A 27478-nucleotide genomic window follows, 5' to 3' on the forward strand; every position below is an offset into this window, starting at 1 on the left:
TCATGGTAGCTCAGTTATATTACAATGACAGCAATTCCTCTCTATGTAATATGTAAATAAATATACTAAAGTTTTAGTTTTTATTCATCAAATATATCAATGACCATTTTTCCTTCCCAAATCCGAGCATATATGAAAAATTAGTATAGGCTAATTATTTTTTTATTTTTATTATTATTTTTTAATTTACAATAGTCACACAGAGAGAGAGAGAGAGAGAGAGACAGGCAGAGGGAGAAGCAGGCTCCATGCAGTGGGAGCCCGACGTGGGATTCGATCCTGGGTCTCCAGGATCACGCCCTGAGCCAAAGGCAGGCGCCAAACCGCTGCCCCACCCAGGGATCCCAAGTATAGGCTAATTAGACTAAACACCAGACACAAACTTTTATTGGAATATTTTATTTACATTTTATATTTAAAGAGAATCAATACAAATCGGGAAATATTTACAGCATTTCAAATCAGTGTACAAGAATGCAATGGTTTTGTCCATTCTACATTTAGCAAACAAAAATACATGTCTGTTCTGCTTTTGCCTAAATTCTGCTGGAATTTGCACTGGAAACACAACTTTAAAACCAAGATAAGCCACACAGAATACGAATAAAGTGCATTTTTAAGTAGCTCTATTTTACTTTGGTGGATGAAAGCTTCAAACTTTATATTAAGGCACCTGGAATTCCCCCCCCGTTCTTTTTCAAACACCAAGAAAATGCATTCACAAAATTTATAGCTATATGGACAGAATTTTAGTTTACCTAATGTAATTTCAGCCCATTTAGGTAAAATGTAAACTCAATTTTCAAAGTTGATATTGTTTGGAAAACATTTTCTACAGACTAATTTCTGCAGACTAATTCATACATAAAGATAATTAGCAATTTTTGTGTGACTTAATCATTATCATTTTCAAATACTTTAATTTATATACTCCGCTTTTGAAAATCATATAATTTTGAGAAAGTTATACAGCATTTTTATAAGGAAACTTTTTGTCTATAATCTTATATCAAATTGGTGTTATTAATATACCAATCAACCCAGTCCAGTCCATATTCTCTGATTAACTATGCTCAACACTCACATGAAGTACATTTAGCCTAATTTTAAAAACAAGAAATTGTTAAAATGAATATTTTGCTTTAATCTTGTTCTATCAACTTAATGTAGCCTAAAGAGACATTTCATGAAGTACTAGCCTAAGTTTGCATTGCTTTTTACATTACAATTCCAGATCAATATAAGCACCTGGAGAAAAACCCTGACACACATAGCCCAAGCTAAAATAGTAGTATTTTTAATTAAGATACTATCATAAAATAAAGTGATTACAGCTATTCCACATCTTAAAAGCAACATGTCTATAAGAAAATTGTTATAAATTAAAAACATGACTACTTGAAGAGAGTTTTATATTTTTAAAAATGTTTCTATCACTATTGAGAGGAAACTTGCCTATGAAAAACATTATGAGTTTGTGGAAAAAAGTTAATAGATTAAATATTTTAATTTAACTATAGCATAATATTAGTCATCTCAGCACTTTCAGTATCATTTAATTAAGTTTATCCAGTTCATTAATAGTAAACTATGCCCTGATTGGCAGTTCTGTTATTACTAAAGTTTCAAGTTTTCTAATTGACACAGATTTTAGGATTTAATTTCTCGAACAGCAGTCTCTTGATCAGGAGTTTCATCTTCTTCAAAGGTTGGGTTGTCAACATGAGGAACAACATCCACTGCCACGGAACTTGCCTCATGGTTTACCAGCTGTAGATTCTCATCTTTAAAAAGAAATGGCAATTTTAGGATGATTTCACCCCTCTCCTAAGACAAAATTCAACACTCACATCTAAAAAAGCCTTTCCTGTCTATCATACTCTGATAATGATACTCATTCCCTGTTCCTTTAATAATTGTACGATTTAGGCTATGTCTTACATAAGGCATATATGATCTTATTAAACTGATTTACAATTATTTTTTCTTTGATTCACATGTGTGCTTACTTCAACCTCCTTAAGAGCAAAAGTTATGTCTTCTGCTGCTTTTTCATCCTTAAGCCTGGCTTCACATTTCAATCACCTGGGTGCTTTAAAATATTACCTATGCTTTTCCACATGCATAGATAGACTTTAAAAACAAACAAACAAACAAACAAACAAGCAAACAAACAAACAGGAAGGTAGACAGAGTTCCCGGAATGGAGTACAAACAGTAACAGATGAACATAATTATATAACAGAGGAAATAAAGAACCATCCTGAAAACAGTGGGGAAGGAAAGCACTTAACCTAAGTAATTTTGGAAAACAGTATTCTGACTATATCCTATAAGGCTAAAAACAGAAAGGACACTAGTTAGTGAAATTGTGAGTTACAAATAAGGAAAAGGGAAGGCTAGAATAAAGTCTGTGGTGTTTGACTAAAATTAGATATATCAGTATTGAGCTCGTGGTTTTTCAGATAGATGATAGATAGATAGATAGATAGATAGATAGATAGATAGATAGATAGATAAATAGATGTATATAGATATGTGTGTGTATATTTGTCTGAGTACATGCACATATTTCCTAGCTTTGTTCACTGAAAGGGCTAACAGCAATGGTACCCCCATAGCAATCAATGATCATGCCTAGTGCCCAGATCCTGGTTTTGAAGTACCATTCTCCAAAAAAGCTGCACCCCCCCACCGCCCCTCCAATGGCTCCTTCTAGGGCTAGTACAAGGAGAGTACAAGATTAACCCCTTGTAGCCCAGGGGTCAGCAAACTACAGCCTGCAAGTCAAATCAATGGCTAAGAGTGGTTTTCACATTTTTAAAAGGTTGTAAGTCAACCATCTCCCCTCCCAATGCAGCAGATTCTTATGGCCTTCAAAGCCTAAAATATTTACTATCAGACCTTTACAGAAAAAGTTTGCCAATCCCTGGCTTAGAACATCTTGTGGTATCAGAAAAGTAAGAAGTGCTCAAAAAAAAAACAACAAATGCTAAAAGAACACAGAAACCACCTTGATGGAGATCCAAATTACCAAATCTAGGACAATCTAAGCAATGAATAAATCATGAGAGTAAGACTACAGAATAAATGAAATATCTGTGAGTCCATACTATTATATATAAATAATTGAATAAATAAACAGAAAGAGGATAATGATTCCTTAACATATAAACTTAATTAATGTAGAAAGAAGGATGGAAATAGAAAATTACCATTTGGCACACATTTCAGTAATAATTATTGCAAGGAAAAAGCACAGATTGCTAAAATTAGTGGGTAAAAGCATGAGAGACAGAACATTTGCATAGTCTCCAAGTGTCTCTCTATAAGATAATAATTACAAAGGGAAAAATAGTAACTTTAAATGGAGAAGCTTGGCAGACACTATCTTAACCAACTAAGCAAAATAAAAACCATCAGTAATAAGACATGAACATCATATGCCTCCTTATATGAGGAAGAGAAAGACACAATATCATTTCCGTGGTATTCTTGTCAGAAATACATAATGGACAATGAACTTATATCATTGGGAAACAGCAGATAAGTTCAAAGTGAGAGACATTCTACAAAATAACTGACCAATAATTTTCAGTGTCAACTTTATGAAAGACTAAAGAACAATCACAGATTGGAGATAAAAAACACATGACCGTTAAAAGCAATGTGGCTCTCTCAACAAATTGGGTGAAGAAATATATTCAAACATAATAAAGGCCATTTATGACAAACCCACAGCTAATATCATGCTCAACAGTGAAAAGCTAAAAGCTTTTCCTCTAAAATCAGAAATAAGACAAGGGTACTCAACTCTCACCACTTCTATTCAACATAGTATTAGAAACCATAGCCAGAGCAATTAATAAAAAAAAGGCATCAAAATCAGAAAGAAGTGAAATTATTTCTACATGACATGACCATATGTCAAGAAAATGATTAAGACTCCACCAAAAGACTGTTAGAATACATGAATTCAGTAGAGTTGCAGGATACAAAATCAACATACAAAAACAAGTCACATTTCTATATACTAACAATGAAATATTTGAAAGAGAAAAAAAGAAAATGATTCCAGTTATAATAGCATCAAAACAATAAAGTATGGGACGCCTGGGTGGCTCAGGGGTTGAGCGTCTGTCTTTGGCTCAGGGCGTGATCCCAGGGTCCGGGATCGAGTTCCGAATCGGGCTTCCTGTGAGGAGCCTGCTTCTCCCTCTGCCTCTCTCTGTATCCCTCATGAATAAATAAATAAAATCTTTTAAAAAAACAATAAAATATGTATGAATAAATTTAACCAAGGAGGTAAAACTATAAGACACTGATGAAAGATACTGAATACAAACAAATGGAAATATATTCTATGTTGATGAATTAGAATACTGTTTAAGTGTTCATATACCCCAAAGCCATCTATAGATTCAATGCATTCCCTATCAAAATTCCAATGGCATTTTTCACAGAAAGAAAAATCCTAAAATTTATATGGAACTGCAAAGACCCTGGGTAGCCAAAGCAATCCTGTGAAAGAAGAACAAAGTTGGAGCTATCATACTTCCTTATTTCAAAATATATTACAAAGCTATAGTAACCAAAACTAGTATACTGGCATAAAAATAGACACATAATTTAGCGCCCAAAAATAAACCCATGTACATGTAGTCACCTAATACTTGACAAGGGAGCCAAGAAAACACCCAATGGGGAAAAGACAGTCTTTTCAATAAGTGGGGTTGGGTAAACTGGATATTCACATATGGTAGAATGAAAATGGACCCCTATCTTACACCAGTCACAGAAATGAACTCTAAATGGACGAAGGACTCAAACAAGACCTGAAAACATAAAATTCCTAGAAAAAAACATAGGAGAAAGGCTCTCTGACATTGGTCTAGGCAATGATTTTTTGTATAGGACACCAAAGCACGAATCAACAAGTGGGACTACATCAAACTGAAAAGTTTTGCACAGCAAAAGAAACAATCAACAGAATGAAGAGGCAACCTACATAATGGGAGACAATATTTGCTTATCAGATAAAAGATTAATATCCAAAATATGAAACTCATACAACTCAGCAGCAAAAAGACAAAAAATCCAATTAAAAATAGAGGAACTAAATAGATATATTTTCTTCTTTTTAAAGATTTTATTTATTCATGAGAGACATAGAGAGAGAGGAAGAGACATAGGCAGAGGGAGAAGCAGTTTCCCTATGGGGAACCCAATGCCGAACTCGATCCCAGTAGCCCGGGATCATGCCCTGAGCTGAAAGCAGACTCTCAACCACTGAGCCACCCAGGTGTCCCTAGATATATTTTCAAAGAATACATACGCATGGCCAACAGGTACACGAAAAGATGATCAATATCACTAATCATCAGAGAAATGCAAATAAAAACACAACACAATCACCTTACACTTGTTAGAATAGCTACTTATCAAAAAGACAAGAGGTAAGTGTTGGCAAGGACGTGGAGAAAAAGGATCCCCAGTGCACTGTTGGTGGGAATATAAATGGGCATAGCCACTATAAATGACAGTATGGAGGTTCCTAAAAAAAAAAAAAATCAAAAGTACAAGTACCACATGACCCAGCAATTTCAGTTTGGGATATAAATGCAAAGGAAATGAAATCACTATCTTGAAGAGATATCTGCACTCTCATGTTTACTGTAGCATTATTCACAATAGCCAAGATATGGAAACATCCTAAATATCCGTTGACAGATGAATGGGTAAAGAAAATGTCATAGACACACAGGAATATTATTCATCAACGAGAAAGAAGGAAATCCTGCCATTTTGCAACAACATGGGTAGATTTTTGTGCTAAATGACACAAGAGAGAAAAAAGACAAATACTGCATGATCTCACTTATCTGTGGAGTCTTAAAAAGAAAAGGCCAAACTCAGAAAGAGAATAGAATTGCGGTTGCCAGGGGCTAGGAGAGAGCGGACGGGGAAATGTTGATCAAAGGGCACACTCTCAGTTATTAGATGAGTAAGTTCTGGGTATCTAATGTACAGCATGGTGACTACAGCTAACAATACTGTATTACAGACTTCTTAAAGTTTATACATTATACTATACTTAAGTGTGGCAACCATCTGTCACCGTATAATGGTATAATGTTATTACAATATCATTGACTATATTCCTTATGCTGTGCCTTTTATTCCCATGACTTATTCATTCCATAACTGGAAGCCTGCACCTCCCACTCTCCTTCACCCATTTTATCCATCTCCCTTCCCTCTGGCAACCATCACTTTGTTTTCTATATTTATAGTCCTAATTATGCTTTTTGTTTGTTTTTTGTTTTTTTAGATTCCACATGAATGAAATATTATGTTATTAGTTTTTCTCAGTCTGACTGATTTCACTTAGCATGATACCCTCTAGGTCCATCCATGTTGTTACAAATGGCATGATCTCATCCTTTTTATGGCTTTGTGATATTCCATTGGATTATATATATCAAATCTTCCTTATCCTTTTGTCTATTGATGGACACTTAGATTGCTTCCACATCTTGGCTACTGTAAATAATGTTGCAATAAATATAACGGTGCATATATCTTTTTAAATTACTGTTTTCATTTTCGTTGGGTAAATACTCAGTAGTGGAATTTTGGATATACTTGAAAGTTGCTAAGAGTAGATCTTAAACATTCTCACACATACACAACAAAAATTTGTAATTAGGTGGTGAATTTATTAACTAACCTTACTGTGCTAATCATTTTGCAATATATAGGTGTATTAAATCATGTTGTACAACTTACATTTACACAATTTTATGTCAAATATATCTCAATAAATCTGGAAAAAAAAGAGTAAAAGGGAAATACAATGTGGGATCCTGGAATAGAAAAAGGACCCTAGTGGGTCAACTGGTGAAATTTGAGTAAGATCTGTCATTTGGTTAATAACATTTTATCAGTTAATTTCCTGGTGTTAATAATTATATATGGTTATATAAGATGTTAACATTTAGAGAAGTCGAGTGAAGGGTATATGGGCATTATTCTGTTTTTGAGATTTTTAGTCAGCCTGAAATTATATCAAAATTAAAATAAAAAAAATACCTATGCTTGGGCCCCACTCCTCATGGATTGTGATTCTAACCATTCTGGGGTAGAGTCCAGGCATCAGCAATGTTTAAAATTTCTCTGAGTGATTTTAATGTGCAACTAGTGTTAAGAACTATGGCTCTTATTTAGTGGTTCTCAAAATGTAGTCCCAGGACCAGCAGCAACGGTACCACCTAGGAACTTACTAGAGACAAAAAATCTCTGGCCTGACTCCAAACCTACTGAGTCAAAAACTGTTGGCAGCCCATTCATTTTAACAAGCTCTCCAGGTGATTTGATGCATGTGTAAGTTTTAAAACCAGTGCTCTAACACAACTTACTGTAATGATGGGACAAGCCGACATGAACTAATCAACTATATGTTCACAAAGTTATTTAAATCAACTACCACTGCAATAATCAATAGCTAATAGCCAAGACACTCAAACTCTTAATACATAATCATAGATAAAATTAAATCTACTCTACATGGTCATTGATTCAACATTTATTTGAGCATCTACTATGTGGCACACTGTTCTAGGTGCTGGGTATACAATAGTGAGTAATAAGACACTATTCCTATCCAAAGGAATGTTAGCCAAGGGAGTCTTTTCAAAGGAGGTTAAGTTTTTTTTTATTTTTTTAAAATTTATTTATGATAGTCAAAGAGGAGAGGCAGAGACATAGTCAGAGGGAGAAGCAGGCTCCATGCACCGGGAGCCCGACGTGGGATTCGATCCCGGGTCTCCAGGATCGCGCCCTGGGCCAAAGGCAGTCGCCAAACCGCTGCGCCACCCAGGGATCCCAAAGGAGGTTAAGTTTTAAAGGAGAAACAGGAATTAAACCAGGCTTCTTCAACTTCTTGGGCGAAGAAAAGTGGAAGGAATGAGCAGAAAGAAAATAGTGGTTCAAACCATGACTGTGGAATTAAGGTTGAGAATTAAGGGATGGATTAAAGAAAAGAGATGCTTAATTAGTAAGAAAGAGAGGGAAGAATCTAGGGATCTCCCTAGTTTCTCGTGTGAGGCACCTAAATGGGTGTTACTATCATTCATCCATTCAATACAGAGCAAGGAATTTGGATCATCATTTCATTTGCTTGTCAAATTCTCTGCAAAAACTGTTCTGCTTACTACCATGCCTCACAATAACAACAGAACACACAAAAAAGTAGATTAGAACTTTTTTTTAATAAGCTAGCAATAAACTGAATTGTCCTGTACACTTTATCCTTTGTCATCACTGAATTCTATCACCACACAGTTACGGAAACAAACAAACAAAAAAATCACCTAGGGCAAATAGACAATGATTCTCTATTGTATGCAGAATAACCCACAGATTATTAAATATTCTTATGACTACTTTGTACTCCAGGAAATGTCTGAAGATTAGATTACAAGAAATACAAAGTGTACATTTGCAATGATAGAACTCCTTGTGACATTTTCAGGAATGATGTGTATGGCACTGATAAGCCTACTGAGGATAAAGGTTTATGTCAATAGAAAGCTGAAACTCTCACAAGTCATATTTTTTAAAAAAGATTTCATTTATTTAGTTGAGAGAGAACAAGTTGGGTGAGGGGCAAAGGGAGAGGCAGACTCCCTGCTGAGCAGGAGGCCTGACTCCAGGCTCGATCCCAGGACCCCGGGATCATGACCTGAGCTGAAGGAAAATGCCCAACCAAGTGAACTACCCAGGTGCCCTTCCCACAAGTCATCTTAACATTTAGTTTTCTTCTACTTCTATGCCAGGATTAGGTTATTTCAAAATAAGGATTGAGAGAAAACCATCAAATCAACAAAAACCATGAAAAAGGTCAAAGTCAAAGAAAAGGAAACTAAGTTTTGTATGCAGGTTTTCTCTGAGGAAAAAAGGAACTGAACTCCCTGAAAGTTTTCCACTGGTATGACTTACTAAGTTACAATACTGACTCACATGAAGTTTGAAAATAATATATTCAATTTTGTTTCCATAGTTTGTTCATTTCATGGTAAATAATCAACAGGTAGCAGCACATATTCTTACACAGTTTCTGATCTGTGCAAAAGATGGGTTCCTAAGAAGTTGTGTATAAAATCACTTCGGGACTCCTTTATCTTAGTTTTTGATTGCTCTATAATAAACAATGGCTTCTAAAGTTTCTCCTCAGCCTCTATAAGCTAATAACCAATACTTAAATGCATCACAGAGAAGCTATCCCATAAAAAACCTTTTTATTTTGTGAATAACCCCCACTCCTGATGCATTTCATCTGTTTCAGATACACCTGAATATGTGCATATTAAGTTAAGGCAGGGATGTGTCCTGCACTACATCTTTGTTACTACAAAAAATCTGGAATGTGTGTGTGTGTGTGTGTGTGTGTGTGTGTGTGTGTGAATTCAGGTAACTTTATTATTTTTTTACATATTTTTTAATAGGAGTTCAATTTGCCAACATATACCATAACACCCAGTGCTCATCCCATCAAGTGCCCCCCTCAGTGCCCAACACCCAATCCATTTACAATTGCACCCAAAAGCATAAGATACCTAGGAATAAACCTAACCAAACAGGTAAAGGATCTATACCCTAAAAACTACAGAACACTTCTGAAAGAAATTGAGGAAGACACAAAGAGATGGAAAAATATTCCATGCTCATGGATTGGAAGAATTAATATTGTGAAAATGTCAATGTTACCCAGGGCAATTTACACGTTTAATGCAATCCCTATCAAAATACCATGGACTTTCTTCAGAGAGTTAGAACAAATTATTTTAAGATTTGTGTGGAATCAGAAAAGACCCCGAATAGCCAGGGGAATTTTAAAAAAGAAAACCATATCTGGGGGCATCACAATGCCAGATTTCAGGTTGTACTACAAAGCTGTGATCAAGACAGTGTGGTACTGGCACAAAAACAGACACATAGATCAATGGAACAGAACAGAGAATCCAGAAGTGGACCCTCAACTTCATGGTCAACTAATATTCAACAAAGGAGGAAAGACTATCCACTGGAAAAAAGACAGTCTCTTCAATAAATGGTGCTGGGAAAATTGGACATCCACATGCAGAAGAATGAAAATAGACCACTCTCTTGCACCACACACAAAGATAACCTCAAAATGGATAAAAGATCTAAATGTGAGACAAGATTCCATCAAAATCCTAGAGGAGAACACAGGCAACACCCTTTTTGAACTCGGCCACAGTAACTTCTTGCAAGATACATCCACGAAGGCAAAAGAAACAAAAGCAAAAATGAACTATTGGGACTTCATCAAGATAAGAAGCTTTTGTACACCAAAGGATACAGTCAACAAAACTAAAAGACAACCTACAGAATGGGAGAAGATATTTGCAAATGACCTATCAGATAAAGGACTAGTATCCCAGATCTATAAAGAACTTATTAAACTCAATACCAAAGAAACAAACAATCCAATCATGAAATGGGCAAAAGACGTGAACAGAAATCTCACAGAGGAAGACATAGACATGGCCAACAAGCACATGAGAAAATGCTCTGCATCAGTTGCCATCAGGGAAATGCAAATCAAAACCACAATGAGATACCGCCTCACACCAGTGAGAATGTGGAAAATTAACAAGGCAGGAAACCACAAATGTTGGAGAGGATGTGGAAAGGGGAACCCTCTGGCACTGCTGGTGGGAATGGGAACTGGTGCAGCCACTCCGGAAAACTGTGTGGAGGTTCCTCAAAGAGTTAAAAATAGATTTGCCCTATGACCCAGCAATTGCACTGCTGGGGATTTACCCCAAAGATACAGATGCAGTGAAATGCCGGGACACCTGCACCCCAATGTTCATAGCAGCAATGTCCACAATAGCCAAACTGTGGAAGGAGCCTTGGTGTCCATCGAAAGATGAATGGATAAAGAAGATGTCGTCTATGTATACAATGGAATATTACTCAGCCATTAGAAACGACAAATACCCACCATTTGCTTCAATGTAGATGGAACTGGAGGGTATTGTGCTGAGTGAAATAAGTCAATTGGAGAAGGACAAACATTATATGGTCTCATTCATTTGGGGAATATAAAAAATAGTGAAAGGGAGTAAAGGGGAAAGGAGAAAAAAATGAGTGTGAAATATCAGAAAGGGAGACAGAACATGAGAGACTCCTAACTCTGGGAAACGAACAAGGGTGATGGAATGTGTTTAATGAATGAAAGGAACAAACAACAAAAAGCAGGAGTACTCTGCCGGGCATATGATCTACAATGGATCATTTGTGGGGACTCACTGCCCCTCATTGTGATGCTTACTTGCTGATTGCACATGTTCTTCCAAAGGTGGTTCATCTGCTCCCTGAACAGAAGCATATCCAGATGATGCGGTCTCACTGCGATTATCCTCTTCATGAGAAGAGGCACTATTTGATGTCTCATTGGAAACAGGGACTTGTAAAGACACTGATCCATCTTCAACATCCACCTTGGGAAAGCATTTGAACAAATTAAAAGATTCTCAGAGTACATGTTTTTCCCTGACATATCATTACAAAGTATCTTCATAGGTAACTTATTAGAGCTATGCTTCTTAATCTTTTAAACCTATCATTTCTTCTGATGATCACAAAAATCTCTTGCTGGTCCCAGCCAGCGCAATTGGGAGTAACTAGTTCCAAGATGTGGTGAAAGATGTTACAGGCAGATTGCCTTCACATCTGATGTTCATCTGGGTGATCCCAGCACTTCATAATAGAATGCCTGCTACAGGGTAGGCACTCAAAATAAACAAAAAACCCCAAAAACATTCACTCTGATTCAAGTTCACCTCCAGAAGTTTTCAAAAGGCAGTTGCTGGCAAAATTCAAATAAAGTCTGAAACTTAGTTAATAGTAACAACCCAATGTCAGTTTCTTTCTTTTGACAAACATACCACAGCAATGCAAAATGTTAACAATAGTAAAAAAAACTATGTGGGAACTCTCTATATTGTGTTTGCCATTTTTCTGTAAGTCTAAAATTATTAAGAAACAAAACATTTAACAAGAACTACATCCTATGCGGTCTCCTAGCGTATTTGAGAATCAGTATCATCTATGTATCTCCTGAAATCAGGAAGATTTTGTTGAGCTTGACTTTCTGTTGTTGGTGTGATGTAAAATAGGTTAAGTTTTACATCATTTACCAAATATAATTTAATATTTATTATACTGATTCAAAATACAGATGCTCATCTAACTACAAGTTTGATTGCTGTGCAATAGTAAGAGCAAAAATGCAAGGGGTATCAGAAATCAGTTGGTAATTTATATGGTTGTTACTGACCAAATAATAAAAGGAAAGAAGGAGGAAAATGGAGGTGTGATCCAACATGGCACCTTACTGTCATTATGATATAAATAGGTCCAATTTTTGATATAAGTCACAAGTCTAGCATATTACATAGCTAAAAATTAAGGATGCTATTTTCCTGAAGGCCCAAGTACATAAATAACTTGTTCCTTCATATAAATGGTTTAGCAATGTTTACCTCAATTCCCAAAGCTTTGAGTATGTCACATTTGCACATGGGGCAAGTCCTGTGTTCTAACAGCCATGGGTCAACACATGTCTTATGGAAAATATGGCTAATGAAAAAAAAAAGCACATAACTTGGTTATCAGTTGTGAAATAGCAACAACACTTGACCTAATATACTAACAGGTTATTCTATATTTTTATTTAGTTTTTTAACAGATGTCTTTTTTCTTTTAAACACACTATTACAGCATAAACACTATGAAGGAGCCACAGAAACAAGATCTGGAAATTTCATAATATAGCATTTTTAAATATAAAAACCTCATTACCTTAGCTTCAAAAAAAAAAAAAACTATTTTCAACACTTATTGCTTCAAAAATGGCTAAGATGTTACCTGACCTAAGACTTTGTTCGGTATTTCAGATCTCTATTATCTTGTCATTCCCTAACTATAAAAATAGCACAGTTAGTCATTCTCAATAATATAGTACACCAAAGTACAAAGTACAAGATAATACTGATAATTTAGGCCACGTGGTAAGTTCTAAGAACATCACTATTTAATTGTTAAAGAGCATTAAGAACTTCCAGGAGAGGGATAATATAAAACTAAAGAATGAAGACTTCCAAATAGGTGCCCATTGAGTTGATTTTTTTTTCACTCAATAGGACTGTTAAAATGATTTTAAATTAATTAATCCAGTAAAAAATATATATTTAAACTATGGTGCTGACTAGGTTCTCAGTTTTATATGGAACTAGTTTCCAAATTGTACCAGATTTTAGAAACTTTATATAATTAGCCTTATGCCAAAGCATTCAACTGTATTTAAATGAAAATAAACCCTTTCTTTACATCAATTTGGAAACATTCAATATAGTTTCCCTCAATACAATCATTGCAATAAGCCAGATATTCTTATTAATGGTATAAAATAAAATCAAACTTACTTGCAGGTTAAGATGCGCACCAAATCATTTGGTTTATATAGTTCAATACACACAGCACAACTATCTCCATCAGGGCCAATCTCCTATGAACAAATAGTTATTATTACTCTGATGGATAAGAAAAGATACATTAAACCACAGAGCAAGATCAGAATATGTATGTACTTAAATTGCATAGATTCTTTCAATAAGCAACGTAAAATTATTTAGACTTAACTGAAGTCTTTAAAAAAAAAAAAAGTTCAAACTTATAGAAACAGAGCAGAAAAGTGGTTGCCAGAGGCTGGAGGATGGGAGAAACAGGGAGTAGGTGGTAAAAGTGTACAGACTTTCGGCTATAATATGAATAAGGTCTGAGGATCTAATGTAAAACATTGTGACTGTAGTTGATAATGCTCTTATACAGCTGAAATTCGAATATAATTTAGACTTAAAAAAGGTAAAAGAATAAAGTCAACCAAAAGAGGAACAGTACAAAGAGGAGCAGGTAGCGTTTCTTTAAATGAGGTTTGTATAAGTTCTATAGCTATGTTTTCTCATTTAAGAAAAATTAGGGTATAATTCACAAGCAGTGAAATTCACTGTTTTTAGTATACAGTTTCACAAGTGTGAACAAATATGCACTCAGTCCTCACCACAGTCAAGATATAGGATAGTTCTATTACCCCAACAAATTCCTCTATACCCCTTTGTAGTTAATCCCTACTCTCACCCCCACCCTCTGGCAACCACTGATCTGTTTTCAGTTCCTATACTTTTTGTTTCTCCCCAATGTCATATAAATGGAGTTATGTATTATATTGCCTTTGAATTTGGCTTCTTTCACTTAACATAATACATTTAACACTCATCTATGTTACGTGTATCAATAGGGTCTCTCTGCCCAAAACACATCCTTTTTTATTGCTAAATACTATTCCATGATGTGGATGTGCCATAGTTTGTGCATCCATCCACCATTTGAAGGACATTTGGGTTCTTTACAATTTTTGCTGATTATGAGTAAAGCTGCAATGAAAAATTATGTACAAGTTTTTCTGTGAACATAGTTTTTCCTGTAGGTTAACTATCTAGTTGAGATTGCTGGGTTCTTTGGAAAGTGTTATTTTTGACTTCATAAGAACTGCCAAATTGCTTTCAAAACTGGCTATACATTACATTCTCACCAGCCAAATGCATAACAATTCCAGTTGTTCCACATGTGGCCAACTCTTGGGTACTGTCAGTTGTATTAGTTTTAGCAATTTTAGAATGTGCTGTGGTATCTCATTGTGGTTTTAATTTGCATTTCCCTAATGACTAATGACGTTGAGCATCTTTTTATCTGCTTTTATTTGCCATCCATATATTTTCTTTGGTAAATGCCTGTTTGGCCCCCTTTTCACTATGCTGTTTGTTTACTTACTTACTACTGAGCTTTGAGAGTTCTTTATATATTCTAGATATCATCCCTTATCAGATATGTGATTTGCAAATATTTTTTCCCAGTCTGTGGGTTGTCTTTTCATTCTCTTAACCATGTTAAAGAACAAAAATTCTTAATTTTGACAAAGTCAAATTTCTATTGTTTTCTTTAGTAGGCTTGTTTCTGTTGTCACATCTAAGTAATCTTTGCCTAACCCAAGTTGTGATGATATTTTTTTTTTCTCCAAAGGTTTCTTCTAAGGATTTCATAGCTCTAGGTTTTATATTTAGGTCTGTGATATATTTTAACTTAAATTTTACAGACAGTATGAAGTGCTGTTTGAGGTTCATGTTTTTTGCATAAGGATACCCAAACATTGTATATGGAGAGTCAATAATTGACTACCCCTTTTTCATTTAATTGCCTGCGTGCCTTTGTCAAAAATCAATTGATCATATATGTGCGGGTCTATTTCTGGACTCTTTTCTGTCCCATTGATCTAAAGTTCTAGCCTTTCTCCAATACCACACTATACTGGCTACTATATTTTTTAAATAATTCTGCAAATTAGGCAAGTTGATTCATCCAAATTCGTTCTTCACTATAAAAATTGTTTTGGTTATTCTAGTTCTTTTGATTTTCCATATAAACTTAGCATCAACCTGTCAATAAATACAAAAGATCTCACTAGGATTTTGATTGGAACTGCACTGAATCTATGGATTAGTTGGGGGGGGATTTGGCATCTTGATAACAGTGACTCTTCTGACCCATGAACATGGCATATCCCTCCACTTATCTAGGTTTTCGTTTGATTTCTTTCATTAGTGTTTTGCAATTTTCAGGAAACAGATCATGTACATATTTTGCAAGATTTATACCTAAGTATTTCATGGTTCTAGTGCTATTATAAATGGGAGTTTTTATTTCAATATTTTCTGTAGCTCTTTTTTGATACATGCTTTACACACCAAAGGTAGTTTTTAACTGTCCTAAATCTACAAACAGATGTTTAAGTAAAGTTGCAATAAGGCATTAGTTTCCTGTTTTTGCTGTAAAAAAATGACCATAACTTAGTGGCTTAAAATAACACAAATTCATTCTTTTGTTGTTCTAGAAATCAGAAGTCTAAAAGTCAATGTGTTGGCAGTTCCTTCTGTAAGCTTCAGGGAAGCTTTTCCCTTTTCCTTGCCTTTTCTAGCTTCTGGAGGCTGTCTGTATTCCTTGGCTCATGGCTCCTTTCTTGCATCATTATAATATCTTACTTCCATTGCCACATATTCTACTGCACTGCAGTCAAATCTCCCTTTTTCTTCTTCTAACAACAATCACATGCGATTATATTTAGGACCCACCTGGATAATCCAGGATAATCTCCACACCTCAAAATCCTTAACTTAATTTCATCTGCAAGGTCCTTTCTGCCATATAAGGTAATATTTACAGGTTCTAGGGATTAAAACCTAGATATCTATGGGGGCCAATGGTCATTTTTCAGTCTACCTCCAGCATCAAATAGATAAAAAAAAGTCGTAAGAATTATAAATTCTAATGAAAAGCATACTTTGGAAGAAAATTCAGTTCCAATGATAATTTAGTAGCATTGCTTTAAAACAAACAGCATTTAAAAGTCATAAATGCACCTTGTCTCCTTGTTTCAGTGTACGTAGTTGAAGCCTTCCAATAGCTTTTTTAGCATCTGCCTTTAATTGTCTCTGTAATATAAATAGCAGGTATTAGAAAAAAACTATTTTTAAAAGGAATAGGATGAAAAAGTTAGAGAGGATTAATAAATATTTATTAGGTACAAGTCAATGTATATATGAATTTTTAAAGATCTAATTTAACCATAATGAATGTCCCATTTATCTGCTATAAGGCAGAATTTTTAAATTAACTAAAATTTTTCACTTATGTTTCCCTACAACCTTAAATATTAAATAGTACCTTTGGGCTATAATAACAAAGCTACTATCCCAAATAGATTCAGATGCTATGAATTTTCCATGCAATTTTCCTATTTTCAACCTTTGAGAATCTTAAAATGCATCTTTCCTCATTTCTTTTTTGAATTGTATCTTGTTTGGTAGAAAATCCACAGGATTTGGATTCAAATGGACCTAGTTTTGAAATCTGTGTTTGCCACTTACTAAATAAATAATCCTGGACAGGTAATTAAATTGTTGAACTTATTTATTTACCTATAAATTGGGGATAATACCAATCCATACAGTGTTATTTTGCATTAGTGCAGAAAAACTGCTGTTTATAACTACTACTGCCTTTTAAGGAGGGTAGATTCTGAAAGTAGTAAGCGTTTCTTATTTCACTGAACATGTATTTACATCAGTCTGGATATGAAAATGCAAGCCTAAGGCTCATTTTGTAAATAAGGACTAAAATATGCATAATTGGATCAGAAGTTTAGTTGGGGGATTCAAGATGGGGGCGTAGGAAGATTCTGAACTCACCTCCTACCACAGACACAACAAATTAGTTGTACAACATATAGAATAATTTCCGCTGAAAAAGAGCTGAAAACTGGATAAACAGAGCCTCCACAACAAAGGATAAAAAAAACCCACCATCAAAATGGGTGACAGAGGCAGAGACATAGTCTTACCAAAAAAAAATAAAATAAAACAAAACCCACCCCAGACACAGCAATCCACAATGGAGAGGGATCTCAAAAATATGTAACTTTCCCCTAAGAAACAAGGGTTTTGTGCTTCACATCAGGCACCCCTTCCCCTATATCTTGCATAGGCAAGATAAGCCCCAAAAATGCTTGGCTTTGAAAACCAACTAGGATTAGTTCCAGAATTTTAAGAAGAGAATCTCCTCTCAAAAGGCTCATGTACTGATTCAATCACCACCAGGCCCGGTGTAAAAGATACCAGTATGAAGTGTCTGCCAGAGGCCCAGAAACTTGTTGGGACTCTATCAGGGGACAGAAACATAGACAAGTGCCATTTTTGATAATTCATTATAAGTCGTTGATGCTGGTACTGGCAGTGACAATTTCGAACTCTTTCTCTAGCCTGTTGGTGCTAGAAGGTACACCTCACTGGGGGCTCACCCACCCCCAGAGCTATTGCCCCACCAAAGCAGGCAGTAATGCACAGTTCACAGAGGGGTCATCCTTTGAGGGGCTGGTGCAGGTGTGGCCCAAGGTCATAGCACTTCTGAGCTCTATGGGACATCTCTTACACAAGGCTGTTCCTTCGAGGTTTGCAGAGGGAACTGATTTACCTAATACATAGAAATAAATGCAGAGCTTCAGGCAAAATGAGAGGACTATGTTCCAAATGAAAGAACAAGGTCCAGAAACCCCAAGGAATTGCAAATAAGAGGAACCCAAAGAGATCCACGCCAAGAAACACTATAATTCAAATGGTAAAAGTTAAACAGACAATCTTAAGAGCACCAAGAGAAAAACAGTTTGCTACTTACAGGGGAAATCCTGTAAGTCTACCAGGAAATTTTTTTACCAGAAACTTTCAAGCCAGACAGGAGTGGTATGACATATTTAAGTGCTGGAAGTAAAAAAAATTTCCAAACAAGAATTCTCTATCCAGCAATGTCATCATTCAGAATTGAAGGGGAGATTAAAGAGTTTTCCAGATAAGTAAAAAACTGAACACATTCATGACCATTAATTCAGCCTTCTAAGAAATGGAAAATTTGCAAAAATAAAAACTGCACTGGTAAAGGTAAATATATAGTAAAGATAGTAGATTAATCACTTATAAAGAAAGTGCAAGATTAATTAATAGCCATTAGTAGTAAATTTAACTAAAACTATATAGTACTATAATAATTACTACAATTATTAATAAGTAGTAAGTAAATAATTATTATAGTCAATTATTTAAGGGCTGCATAAAACAGAACAATATAAAATGTGATATTAAAGATAAAATGTGGGTGGGACAAAAATGTTTTGGAATGTGTTCAAATTTAAGCTCTTATCAATTTGAAATCAATCATTACATACATATTATATGTAAGCATCATGGTAACCACAAGGCAAAAACTTTAGTAAATACACAAAATAAGAAAGAAATATAAACGTAACACTAAAGAAATCCATTGAACCACAAAGGAAGGGATGCCTGGGTGGTTCAGGCAGTTGAGCATCTGCCTTTCAGCTCACGATGTGATCCCTGGTCCAGGGATTGAGTCCTGCATTGGGCTCCCTGGAGGGAGCCTGCTTCTCCCTCTGCCTATGTCTTTTCCTCTGTGTGTCTCTCATGAATGAATAAATAAAATCTTAAAAAAAAACACAAAGGAAGAGAAAGAGAAGAAAGGAAGAGAAGAAACTACCAAAAACTCCAGAAAACAAGTAACAAAATGGCAGTAAGTACACACCTATCAATAATTACTTTAAATGAGAAGATGTGGTATATATATATATATATATATATACACAATGGAATATTATTCAGCCATTAGGAACAACAAATACCCACCATTTGCTTCAACGTAGATAGAACTGGAGGGTATTATGCTGAGTGAAGTAAGTCAATCAGAGAAGGACAAACATTATATGGTTTCATTCATTCAGGGAATATAAAAAATAGTGAAAGGGATTAAAGGGGAAAGGAGAGAAAATGAGTGGGAAATATCAGAGAGGGTGACAGAAAATGAGAGACACCAAACTCTGGGAAACGAACAAGGGTTAGTGGAAGGGAATGTGGGTGGGGAGATGGGGTGACTGTGTGATGGGCACTGAGGGGGGCACTTGATGGGATGAGCACTGGGTGTTATACTATATGTTGGTAAATCGAACTCCTATAAAAAAATACAAAGAAACAAACACATAAATAAATAAATAAAATAAAAATTACTTTAAATGTAAATGGACTAGATTCTCCAAATCAAAAGGCACAGAGTGAGTGAATGGATCAAAAAAGACCCAACGTTATGCTGCCTACAAGAGATTTTGAAAGTAAAGACACAGAGGCTGAAAGTGAAGGGATAAACATATTCTATGTAAATGGAAACAAAAATAAAGATGGTATAGCTATACTCATATCAGATGAAAACAAAGATTGTAATAAAGGACAAAGAAAGGCATTACATAATGATAAAGGAGTCAATCCAGCTAGAAGATAAAACATTTACAAATATATATGTACCCATATACATATATGGGTGAGGAGCACCAGCACATATAAAGCAAATATTAACAGACCTGAAGGGAGAAATTGACAGCAATAAAATAATAGTAGGGGACTTTAACATTCCATTTACATCAAGATAAATCATCCAGACAGAAAATCAGTAAGGAAACATCAGCCTTAAACAACACATTAGATCATATGGGGTTGATAGATATATATATAGAACATCCCATCCAAATGCAGAATACACATTCTTCTCAAGTGCATATAAAATAGTCTCCAGGATAGATTACATGTTACAGCACAAAAAAAGTCTTAAATTCAAGAAGACTGAAATCACATCAAGCATCTTTTCCAACCATGAGGGTATAAAAACTAGAAATCAAAGAAAAGTGTAAAAAGACACAAAAAATGTAGAAATGTAACATGCTACTGAACAACCAATGAGTCACTGACAAAAAAAAAGAAATAAAAAAAATACCTAGAGACAAATGAAAATAGAAATACAACATACAAAAACCTGTGTGATGCAACAAAAGCTGTTCTAAGGAAATTCATAGTAATATAGGCCTGCCTCAAAAAACAAGAAAAACCTCAAATAAACAATATGACTTTACATCTTAAAGAAATAATAAAGATACAGTGGAAATAAATGAAACAGAGACTAAAAAGATAGAAAAGATCAATAAAATGGAAAGCTAGTTCTCTGAAAAGATACACAAATTTGATAAACATTTAGCTACACTAACCAAGAAAAAAGAGGGCTCAAGTAAACAAAATCAGAAATGAAAGAGAATTTACAACTGATACCACACAAATACAAATATCATAAGAAACTACTACAATTATATGCTAACAAGTTGGACAACCTAGAAGAAATGAGTAAATTCCAAGTAACACACCACCTTCCAAGTATGATTATTAAGAAATAGAATATCTGAATAGACCAATTTCTACTAAGGAGATTAAATCAGTAATGAAAAACCTCCCAACAGATCCCTGGGTGGCGCAGCGGTTTGGCGCCTGCCTTTGGCCCAGGGCGCGATCCTGGAGACCCGGGATCGAATCCCACGTCAGGCTCCCGGTGCATGGAGCCTGCTTCTCCCTCGGCCTGTGTCTCTGCCTCTCTCTCTCTCTCTGTGACTATCATAAATAAAAAAAAAAAAAAAAAAAAAAAAAGAAAAACCTCCCAACAAACCAAAGCCCAGGACCAGATGGTTTCACTGGTGAATTCAATCAAACATCCAAAGGATATTTAACACCTGTGCTTCTCAAACTCTTCCAATTATTGAAGAGGAAGGAACATTTCCAAACTCATTTGATAAGGCCAGCATTACCCTGATACCAAAGCCAGGCAAGGACACCACACAGAAAATTATAGGCCAATATCTCTGATAAACACAGATGCAAAACTCCTCAACAAAATATTAGCAAACTGAATTCAATAATACATTAAAAGGATCATGAAGCACAATCAAGTAGGACTTATTTCAGGGGTACAAGGATGGCTCAATATCTGCAAATCAATCAACCCAATATACCACACTAATAAAATGAAGGATAGGGGCACCTGGGTGGCTCAGTCAGTTAAGATCTGCCTTTGGCCCAGGTCATGATTTTGGGGTACTAGGATCAAGCTCCATATTGGGCTCCCTGCTCAGTGGGGAGTCTGTTTCTCCCTCTCCCTCTGTCTGGCCCTCCCCTCCACCTGTGCTCTCTCAACTAAATAAATAAAATCTTTAAAAAATAAAATAAAGGATAAAAATCCTATTATTATCCAGTGGATGCAGAAAAAGTACTGAGAAAATTCAACTTCTATTTATGATAAAAACTCTCCACAAAGTGGGTATAGAAGGAATGTACCTCAATATAATAAAGGTCATTTATGACAAACACAGAGCTAACATCATATTTAATGGTGAAAAAAACAAAAACTTTTCTTCTAAAATCAGGAACAAGGCAAGGATGCCCACTCCTGTCACTTTTATTCAACATAGTATTGGATGTCCTAGCCACAGCAATAAGGTAAGAAAATGGAATAAGATGCATCCAAATAGGAAAGGAAGAAGTAAAACCATAGATGACATGATTCTGTCTATATAAAACTCTGAAGTTTCCATCAAAAACTGTTATAATAAATGAATTCAATAAAGTTGTAAAATACAAAATCAATATACAGAGATCTGTTATATTAATAATGAACTATCATAAAGAGAAATTAAGAAAGCAATCCCATTTACAATTACATCAATAATAATAAAATAGCTATGAATAAACTTAACCAAGCAGGTGAAAAACTTGTACACTGAAAACTGTAAGATGAAAGAAGTTGAATAAGACACAAATAAAAGGAAAGATATCTCATGCTCATGGATTGGAAGAATTAATATTGCTAAAATGATCATACTATCCAAAGCAATCTACAGATTCCATGTAATCCCTACCAAAATTCCAATGGCATTTTTCACAGAACTAGAATAATTCTAAAGTTTGTATGGAACCACAAAAGGTCCCAAACAGCCAGGGCAATCCCGAGACAGAACAACAAACCTGGAGGTATCATGCTCCAAGATTTAAAACTATATTACAAAGCTGTATAGTAATTAAAACAGTATGGTATTGGCATAATGACAGACACAGATCAATAGAACAGAATTTAGAGTTTAGAAACAAATCCACACGTATACAGACAAATTATGACAAAGGAGCCAAGAATATACAATGGAGAAAGGACGGTCTCTTCAATAAATGGTGCTAGGAAAATTCGACAACCATATGCAAAAGAATAAAAACTAGACCATTATCTTACACCATACACAGAAATTAAAATAGATTAAACATTTGAATGTAAGACCTGAAACTGTAAAATTCCTAGAAGAAAACATAGGCAGTAAACTACTTGACATGGGTCTTAGTGACATTTTTGTGGATCTGATTCCAAAGGCAAGGAAAACAAAAGCAAAAATAAACCAATGGGACTACATCAAACTACAAAGCTTCTGCACAGCAAAGGAAACTACCATGAAAATGAAAAGGCAACCTACTCAATGGGAGAAGATATTTGCAAATCACATATCCAATAAGGAGTTAATAGCCAAAATAAAGAAAAAAAACTCTTACAATTCCACAATAAAAAACTCAAACAATCCAATTTAATAAGGGGCCAGAGGGTCTAAATAGACATTTTTCCAAAGAAGACATAAAGATGGCCAATAGGCACATGAAAAGACATTCAACATCACTAATTATTAGGAAAATGCAAATCAAAGCACAATGAAATACCACCTCACACCTCTTAGAATAGCTATTACCAAAAAGACAAGAAATAACAAATGTTGGATAGGACGTGGGAATGTAAGTTGGTACAGCCACTAGAAAAACAGTATGGAGGTTCCTCAAAAAATTAAAAATAGGGGCACGTGGATGGCTCAGTCAGTTGAGCACCTAACTCTTGGTTTTGGCTCAGGTCAGGATCTCAGGACTGTGAGATTGAGCTCTGTGTCAGACTCCACTTAGCTCATGGTCTGCTTGAGATTTTCTCTTTACCTCTCATTCTGCCCTCCCCTCTCTAAAATAAAATAAATAAAATCTTTTTTAAAAAATTAAGAATAGATCTATCATATGATCTAGCTGTTCCATTTCTGGGTCTTTCTGAAAAGAATACAAAATCATTAATTCAAAAAGATACATGCATCCCTATCTTCATTGCCACCTTATTTACAATAGCCAACATATGGAAACAATCTAAATGTCTATCAGTAGATGAATGGATAAAGAATAAGTGGTACACACAGACACATATAGACATAGAGGAATACTATTCATCCATAAAGAATGAAATCTTGCCACTTGTGATAACATGGATGGACCTTGAGAACATTATGCTAAGTGAAATAAGTTAGGCAGAGAAAGACAAATACCCTAAGAGCTCACTCAGATATGGAATCTAAAAAAAAGCAAACAAAATAATATAAAAACAAACTAATCGATACAAAGAACACACTTATGGTCATCAGAGTAGAAGGGGTTAGGCAAGATGGGTAAAGGGGGTCAAGTGAATGGTGATGGACGGTAACTAGACTTTCGTTAGTGATCATTTTGCAGTGCATACAGATGTCAAATTGTGTTATGCACCTAAAAATCAATGTTATATACCAATTTTGCCTCAATAATAATACAAGAAGTGACTTTGGGGTTTAGGAGGAAATCTAAGAGGTTAGGGAAAGGTGAGAAAGAATCAATAAAGGACGGTCTCTCTTTGTGAGGGAACTGGCCAAATGGAAAAAAATCCCAGGTGGTGAGATATTGTTAATTTAAAATTATCTGTAATGCTGCAAATAAATCCTCCCTTCCCTTTCAGTAAAATCTATCTCACACACACACACACACACACACACACACACACAAATGCCACAAGTGAATATAATATATGTGTAAATTGAAGAAAAGGCTAGCTTTCACACTTGGACATGGGTGCTGTTTGGCATAGAGACACAGGATGTGCAGCATGGCAAAATGATAAGCCAACCTCCTATTTGGTACTGTAATATGAACTTAGAGAAAATTCAGCAAACTCTAGGCACTCAGAACCAGAGGTTATTGTGAATATGTACCTCCATCCCCAGCAGGGAAACCTCCAGCTGATGTGAAGAACATGTGAAAATTAGAGATAATGTAAGTAAAGTATCCAGCATAATATCTGTCATATAGCAGATATTCAATAAAATGTTTATTAAATCAAAATATAAACTACTATTCATCAATAAGCATAACAAGTCCTTGTAACATGTTTATACACATCTGTAACAAATATATTTTGGAAGGAAATAATCAATGAGTATAGGTATATGAGAAAATTCCTTAATGTCCAAACCTGCCTCCTACCTAAGATACCATTTTGTGAAAAGTACTTGGCTTAATGCCATGGAGATTACTAATCAAACCATTTCTTTGCTGTCCCAGGAGCAGCAGAAATTTTTTAGATTGTTACCAGACTAGCAGATATAGATTAATAGAAACAGTTTTAATAGGAAGGCCTAGCTAGTCCTTTGAAGAAGAGATGCTAATTGAGACCCTTCCACTCCCACTTTGGGACTTAATTGTGAGTTAACTCAAAAGGGCAATTCGATGGTACTTTATTTTACGCACACATATTTTCTGTTACTTACATCATAAGTAAATAACAGAGGAACAGTGAAAGGAAGTACATTTAGGACTTAAGAGTTGGAAGAACTCTTAGAAATCACCTAGAGAAAGAAAGAAAGAAAGAAAGAAAGAAAGAAAGAAAGAAAGAAAGAAAGAAAGAAAGAAAGAAAGAAAGAAAGAAAGAAAGAAAGAAAGAAAGAAAGAAAGAAAGAAAAGAAAAGAAAAGAAAAGAAAAGAAAAGAAAGAAAGAAAGAAAGAAAGAAAGAAAGAAAGGAAACGAAACCACCTAGCCAGATATCTAAACTGATGATAAGAAAACTGATGCCTACAGTAGAAGAGGGCCTTGCTCAAAATCTCGGAGTTGGCTAGCTCTAAATGTAATTTCCAAGTCTATGCTTATGAGAATAGTACTCACATTAAGATCAATGCAAAAAAAAAAAAAAAGCCGGAAGGATATAAAACTACAGGGCAAAATCCAAGATGCCAGAAGATCCCAGCAAGGGATTTGAATTTGAAGGATCTCTAAAAGACTTGCATCATAGTATAAAGCAATGTTTAACGAAGCAGCTTTGGAATTAAAAAAAAAGTCCTTTAATAGGAAATTCAGGTATTTCCAATAATTCCTACTGAGCTTTTATAAAGGAAAGCATATTCTTTTTTAAAAAATATTTTATTTATTTATTCATGAGAGACAGAGAGAGAGAAAGGCAGAAACATAGGCAGAGGCTATGTTTCTATAGAGAAGCAGGCTCCATGCAGGAAGCCCCATGTGGGAGTCGATCCTGGAACTCTGGGATCATACCCTGAGCCAAAGGCAGGCACTCAACCCCTGAGCCACCTAGGTGTCCCAAAGCCATATTCTTTAAACATGGATGAAAGACCCATGATTTTGGTAAGAAGTACAAACTATGTTGTTAGAGCTTGAATGAAGGTCTCTCACAATACTGCCATTAGTACTCAAAATCACAATGACAGCAAGAGTTTCCAAGGTGCATTCATTCCTCTAAAAACTGAAATATGAGAACAACATGAAGATTAAGCAGTTTATATTAAATACATATGTTTGGATATGTTACTTAAATCAAACTTATGGATGCCCAAATATGCCTCCACATTTAAAGATAATGTGTCCCAAAGCAAAGTGTAATTGGTGTTTAACTCCTTAAAAACAACTTCAAGCATTTATCTAGTTTGTTACACAAATTACACTGGACACACAAATTACACTGGACACTTCTTCGATGCCTTTCCACCATTTCAGAATTCCCTCCTACCTTATAAATTCCAATAGCACATTGTTTCTACCTCTTTTATAAAGATTTTACTTGAGAAGGAGAGAGACCACAAGTGGGGGGAGGGGCAGAGGGAGAGGAATAAGCAGATGACCCACTGAGCAGGGAGCCTGATGCAGGGTCCTGGGATCATGACCTGAGCTGAAGGCAGACACTTAACCCACTGAGCCACCCAGGTGCCACTGCACTTCTTATCATATTCTGTTACTGTACTATTCATGTGTCTTTCTCTCCTACTGCAAGTAACTGGAGGACTGGGCCTTAACCATTTTTTAAAATTTTCCATAGAGCCTAGTAGTTCCTCAAAAAATAGCTTCTGAATTTAGAAATTAAAACAATTTCATGATTTTCTCATCAAAGTCACAGTTGTACTCATTAAAAGCCTCTACTCCACTAAATTTGGGGAAAGAAAGGTTTAGGGAACAGGTATCGGCCCTCCACCGTGGTCAGGTTCAACCCTAAGCTTTTTTACACGTGTCATCTTGTTTAATCATTAACAACCTTATGGAATAGGTATTTTAATATCTAAGTTTTGTAGACAAGAAAAGGTTCAGAAGCTTGACTAAAGTCCAGGCAGCTGGTTAGTTGCAGAGCTGTGATTCAATTCAAGCTCAGGTTCTATCTGGCTTTAAAAGCCCAGGATCTCTACACTATAGTACACTGCCTCCATTGTGTAATAGCAGAGAAGCATTTAAAAGGCTTCACATTCTTTGTGAAGAAGATAAATGAAAGAAATAAGAAAAAAACCAAAAACCTCAAAGTCAGCTATTATCCAATCTTCAAATACTTCCTAAATTCGCTACTTACTGTGATTTGGGGAACTCTTTTAAGCAACTCTTCATACCAACAGACTCTCCCTGCCTCCTCTCCAATCCAAAAAGATACCTGGTATAAGAATATTTGGCAACAGAATTGAAGACTAATTCAAAAAAGCTTGGTTGTCAGCCAGCTTTTTTAACAGAAGCTTAATGTCATTAATCTATTCAAAAGCTG

The 27478-nt window shown here is 35.3% G+C and overlaps 1 protein-coding gene across 2 annotated transcripts in view; it reads right to left on the reverse strand.

The window, feature by feature from the left end:
• Positions 1-383: 383 nt before the first annotated feature.
• Positions 384-27478, reverse strand: part of RNF128 (ring finger protein 128) — a 123750-nt gene continuing 96655 nt past the window's right edge. For both annotated transcript variants that reach the window (XM_072818113.1, XM_072818112.1), the window contains exons 3-7: positions 16566-16637; positions 13518-13600; positions 12576-12672; positions 11363-11531; positions 384-1784 (exon numbers count right to left, since the gene is read on the reverse strand). In XM_072818113.1, the coding sequence (XP_072674214.1) occupies positions 1651-1784; positions 11363-11531; positions 12576-12672; positions 13518-13600; positions 16566-16637 (555 nt within the window). In that variant the 3' untranslated portion in view covers positions 384-1650. The remainder of the gene's footprint in view (positions 1785-11362; positions 11532-12575; positions 12673-13517; positions 13601-16565; positions 16638-27478) is intronic.

This window comes from Canis lupus, chromosome X (assembly GCF_048164855.1).
Source record: "Canis lupus baileyi chromosome X, mCanLup2.hap1, whole genome shotgun sequence".
NCBI lineage: Eukaryota > Metazoa > Chordata > Mammalia > Carnivora > Canidae > Canis > Canis lupus.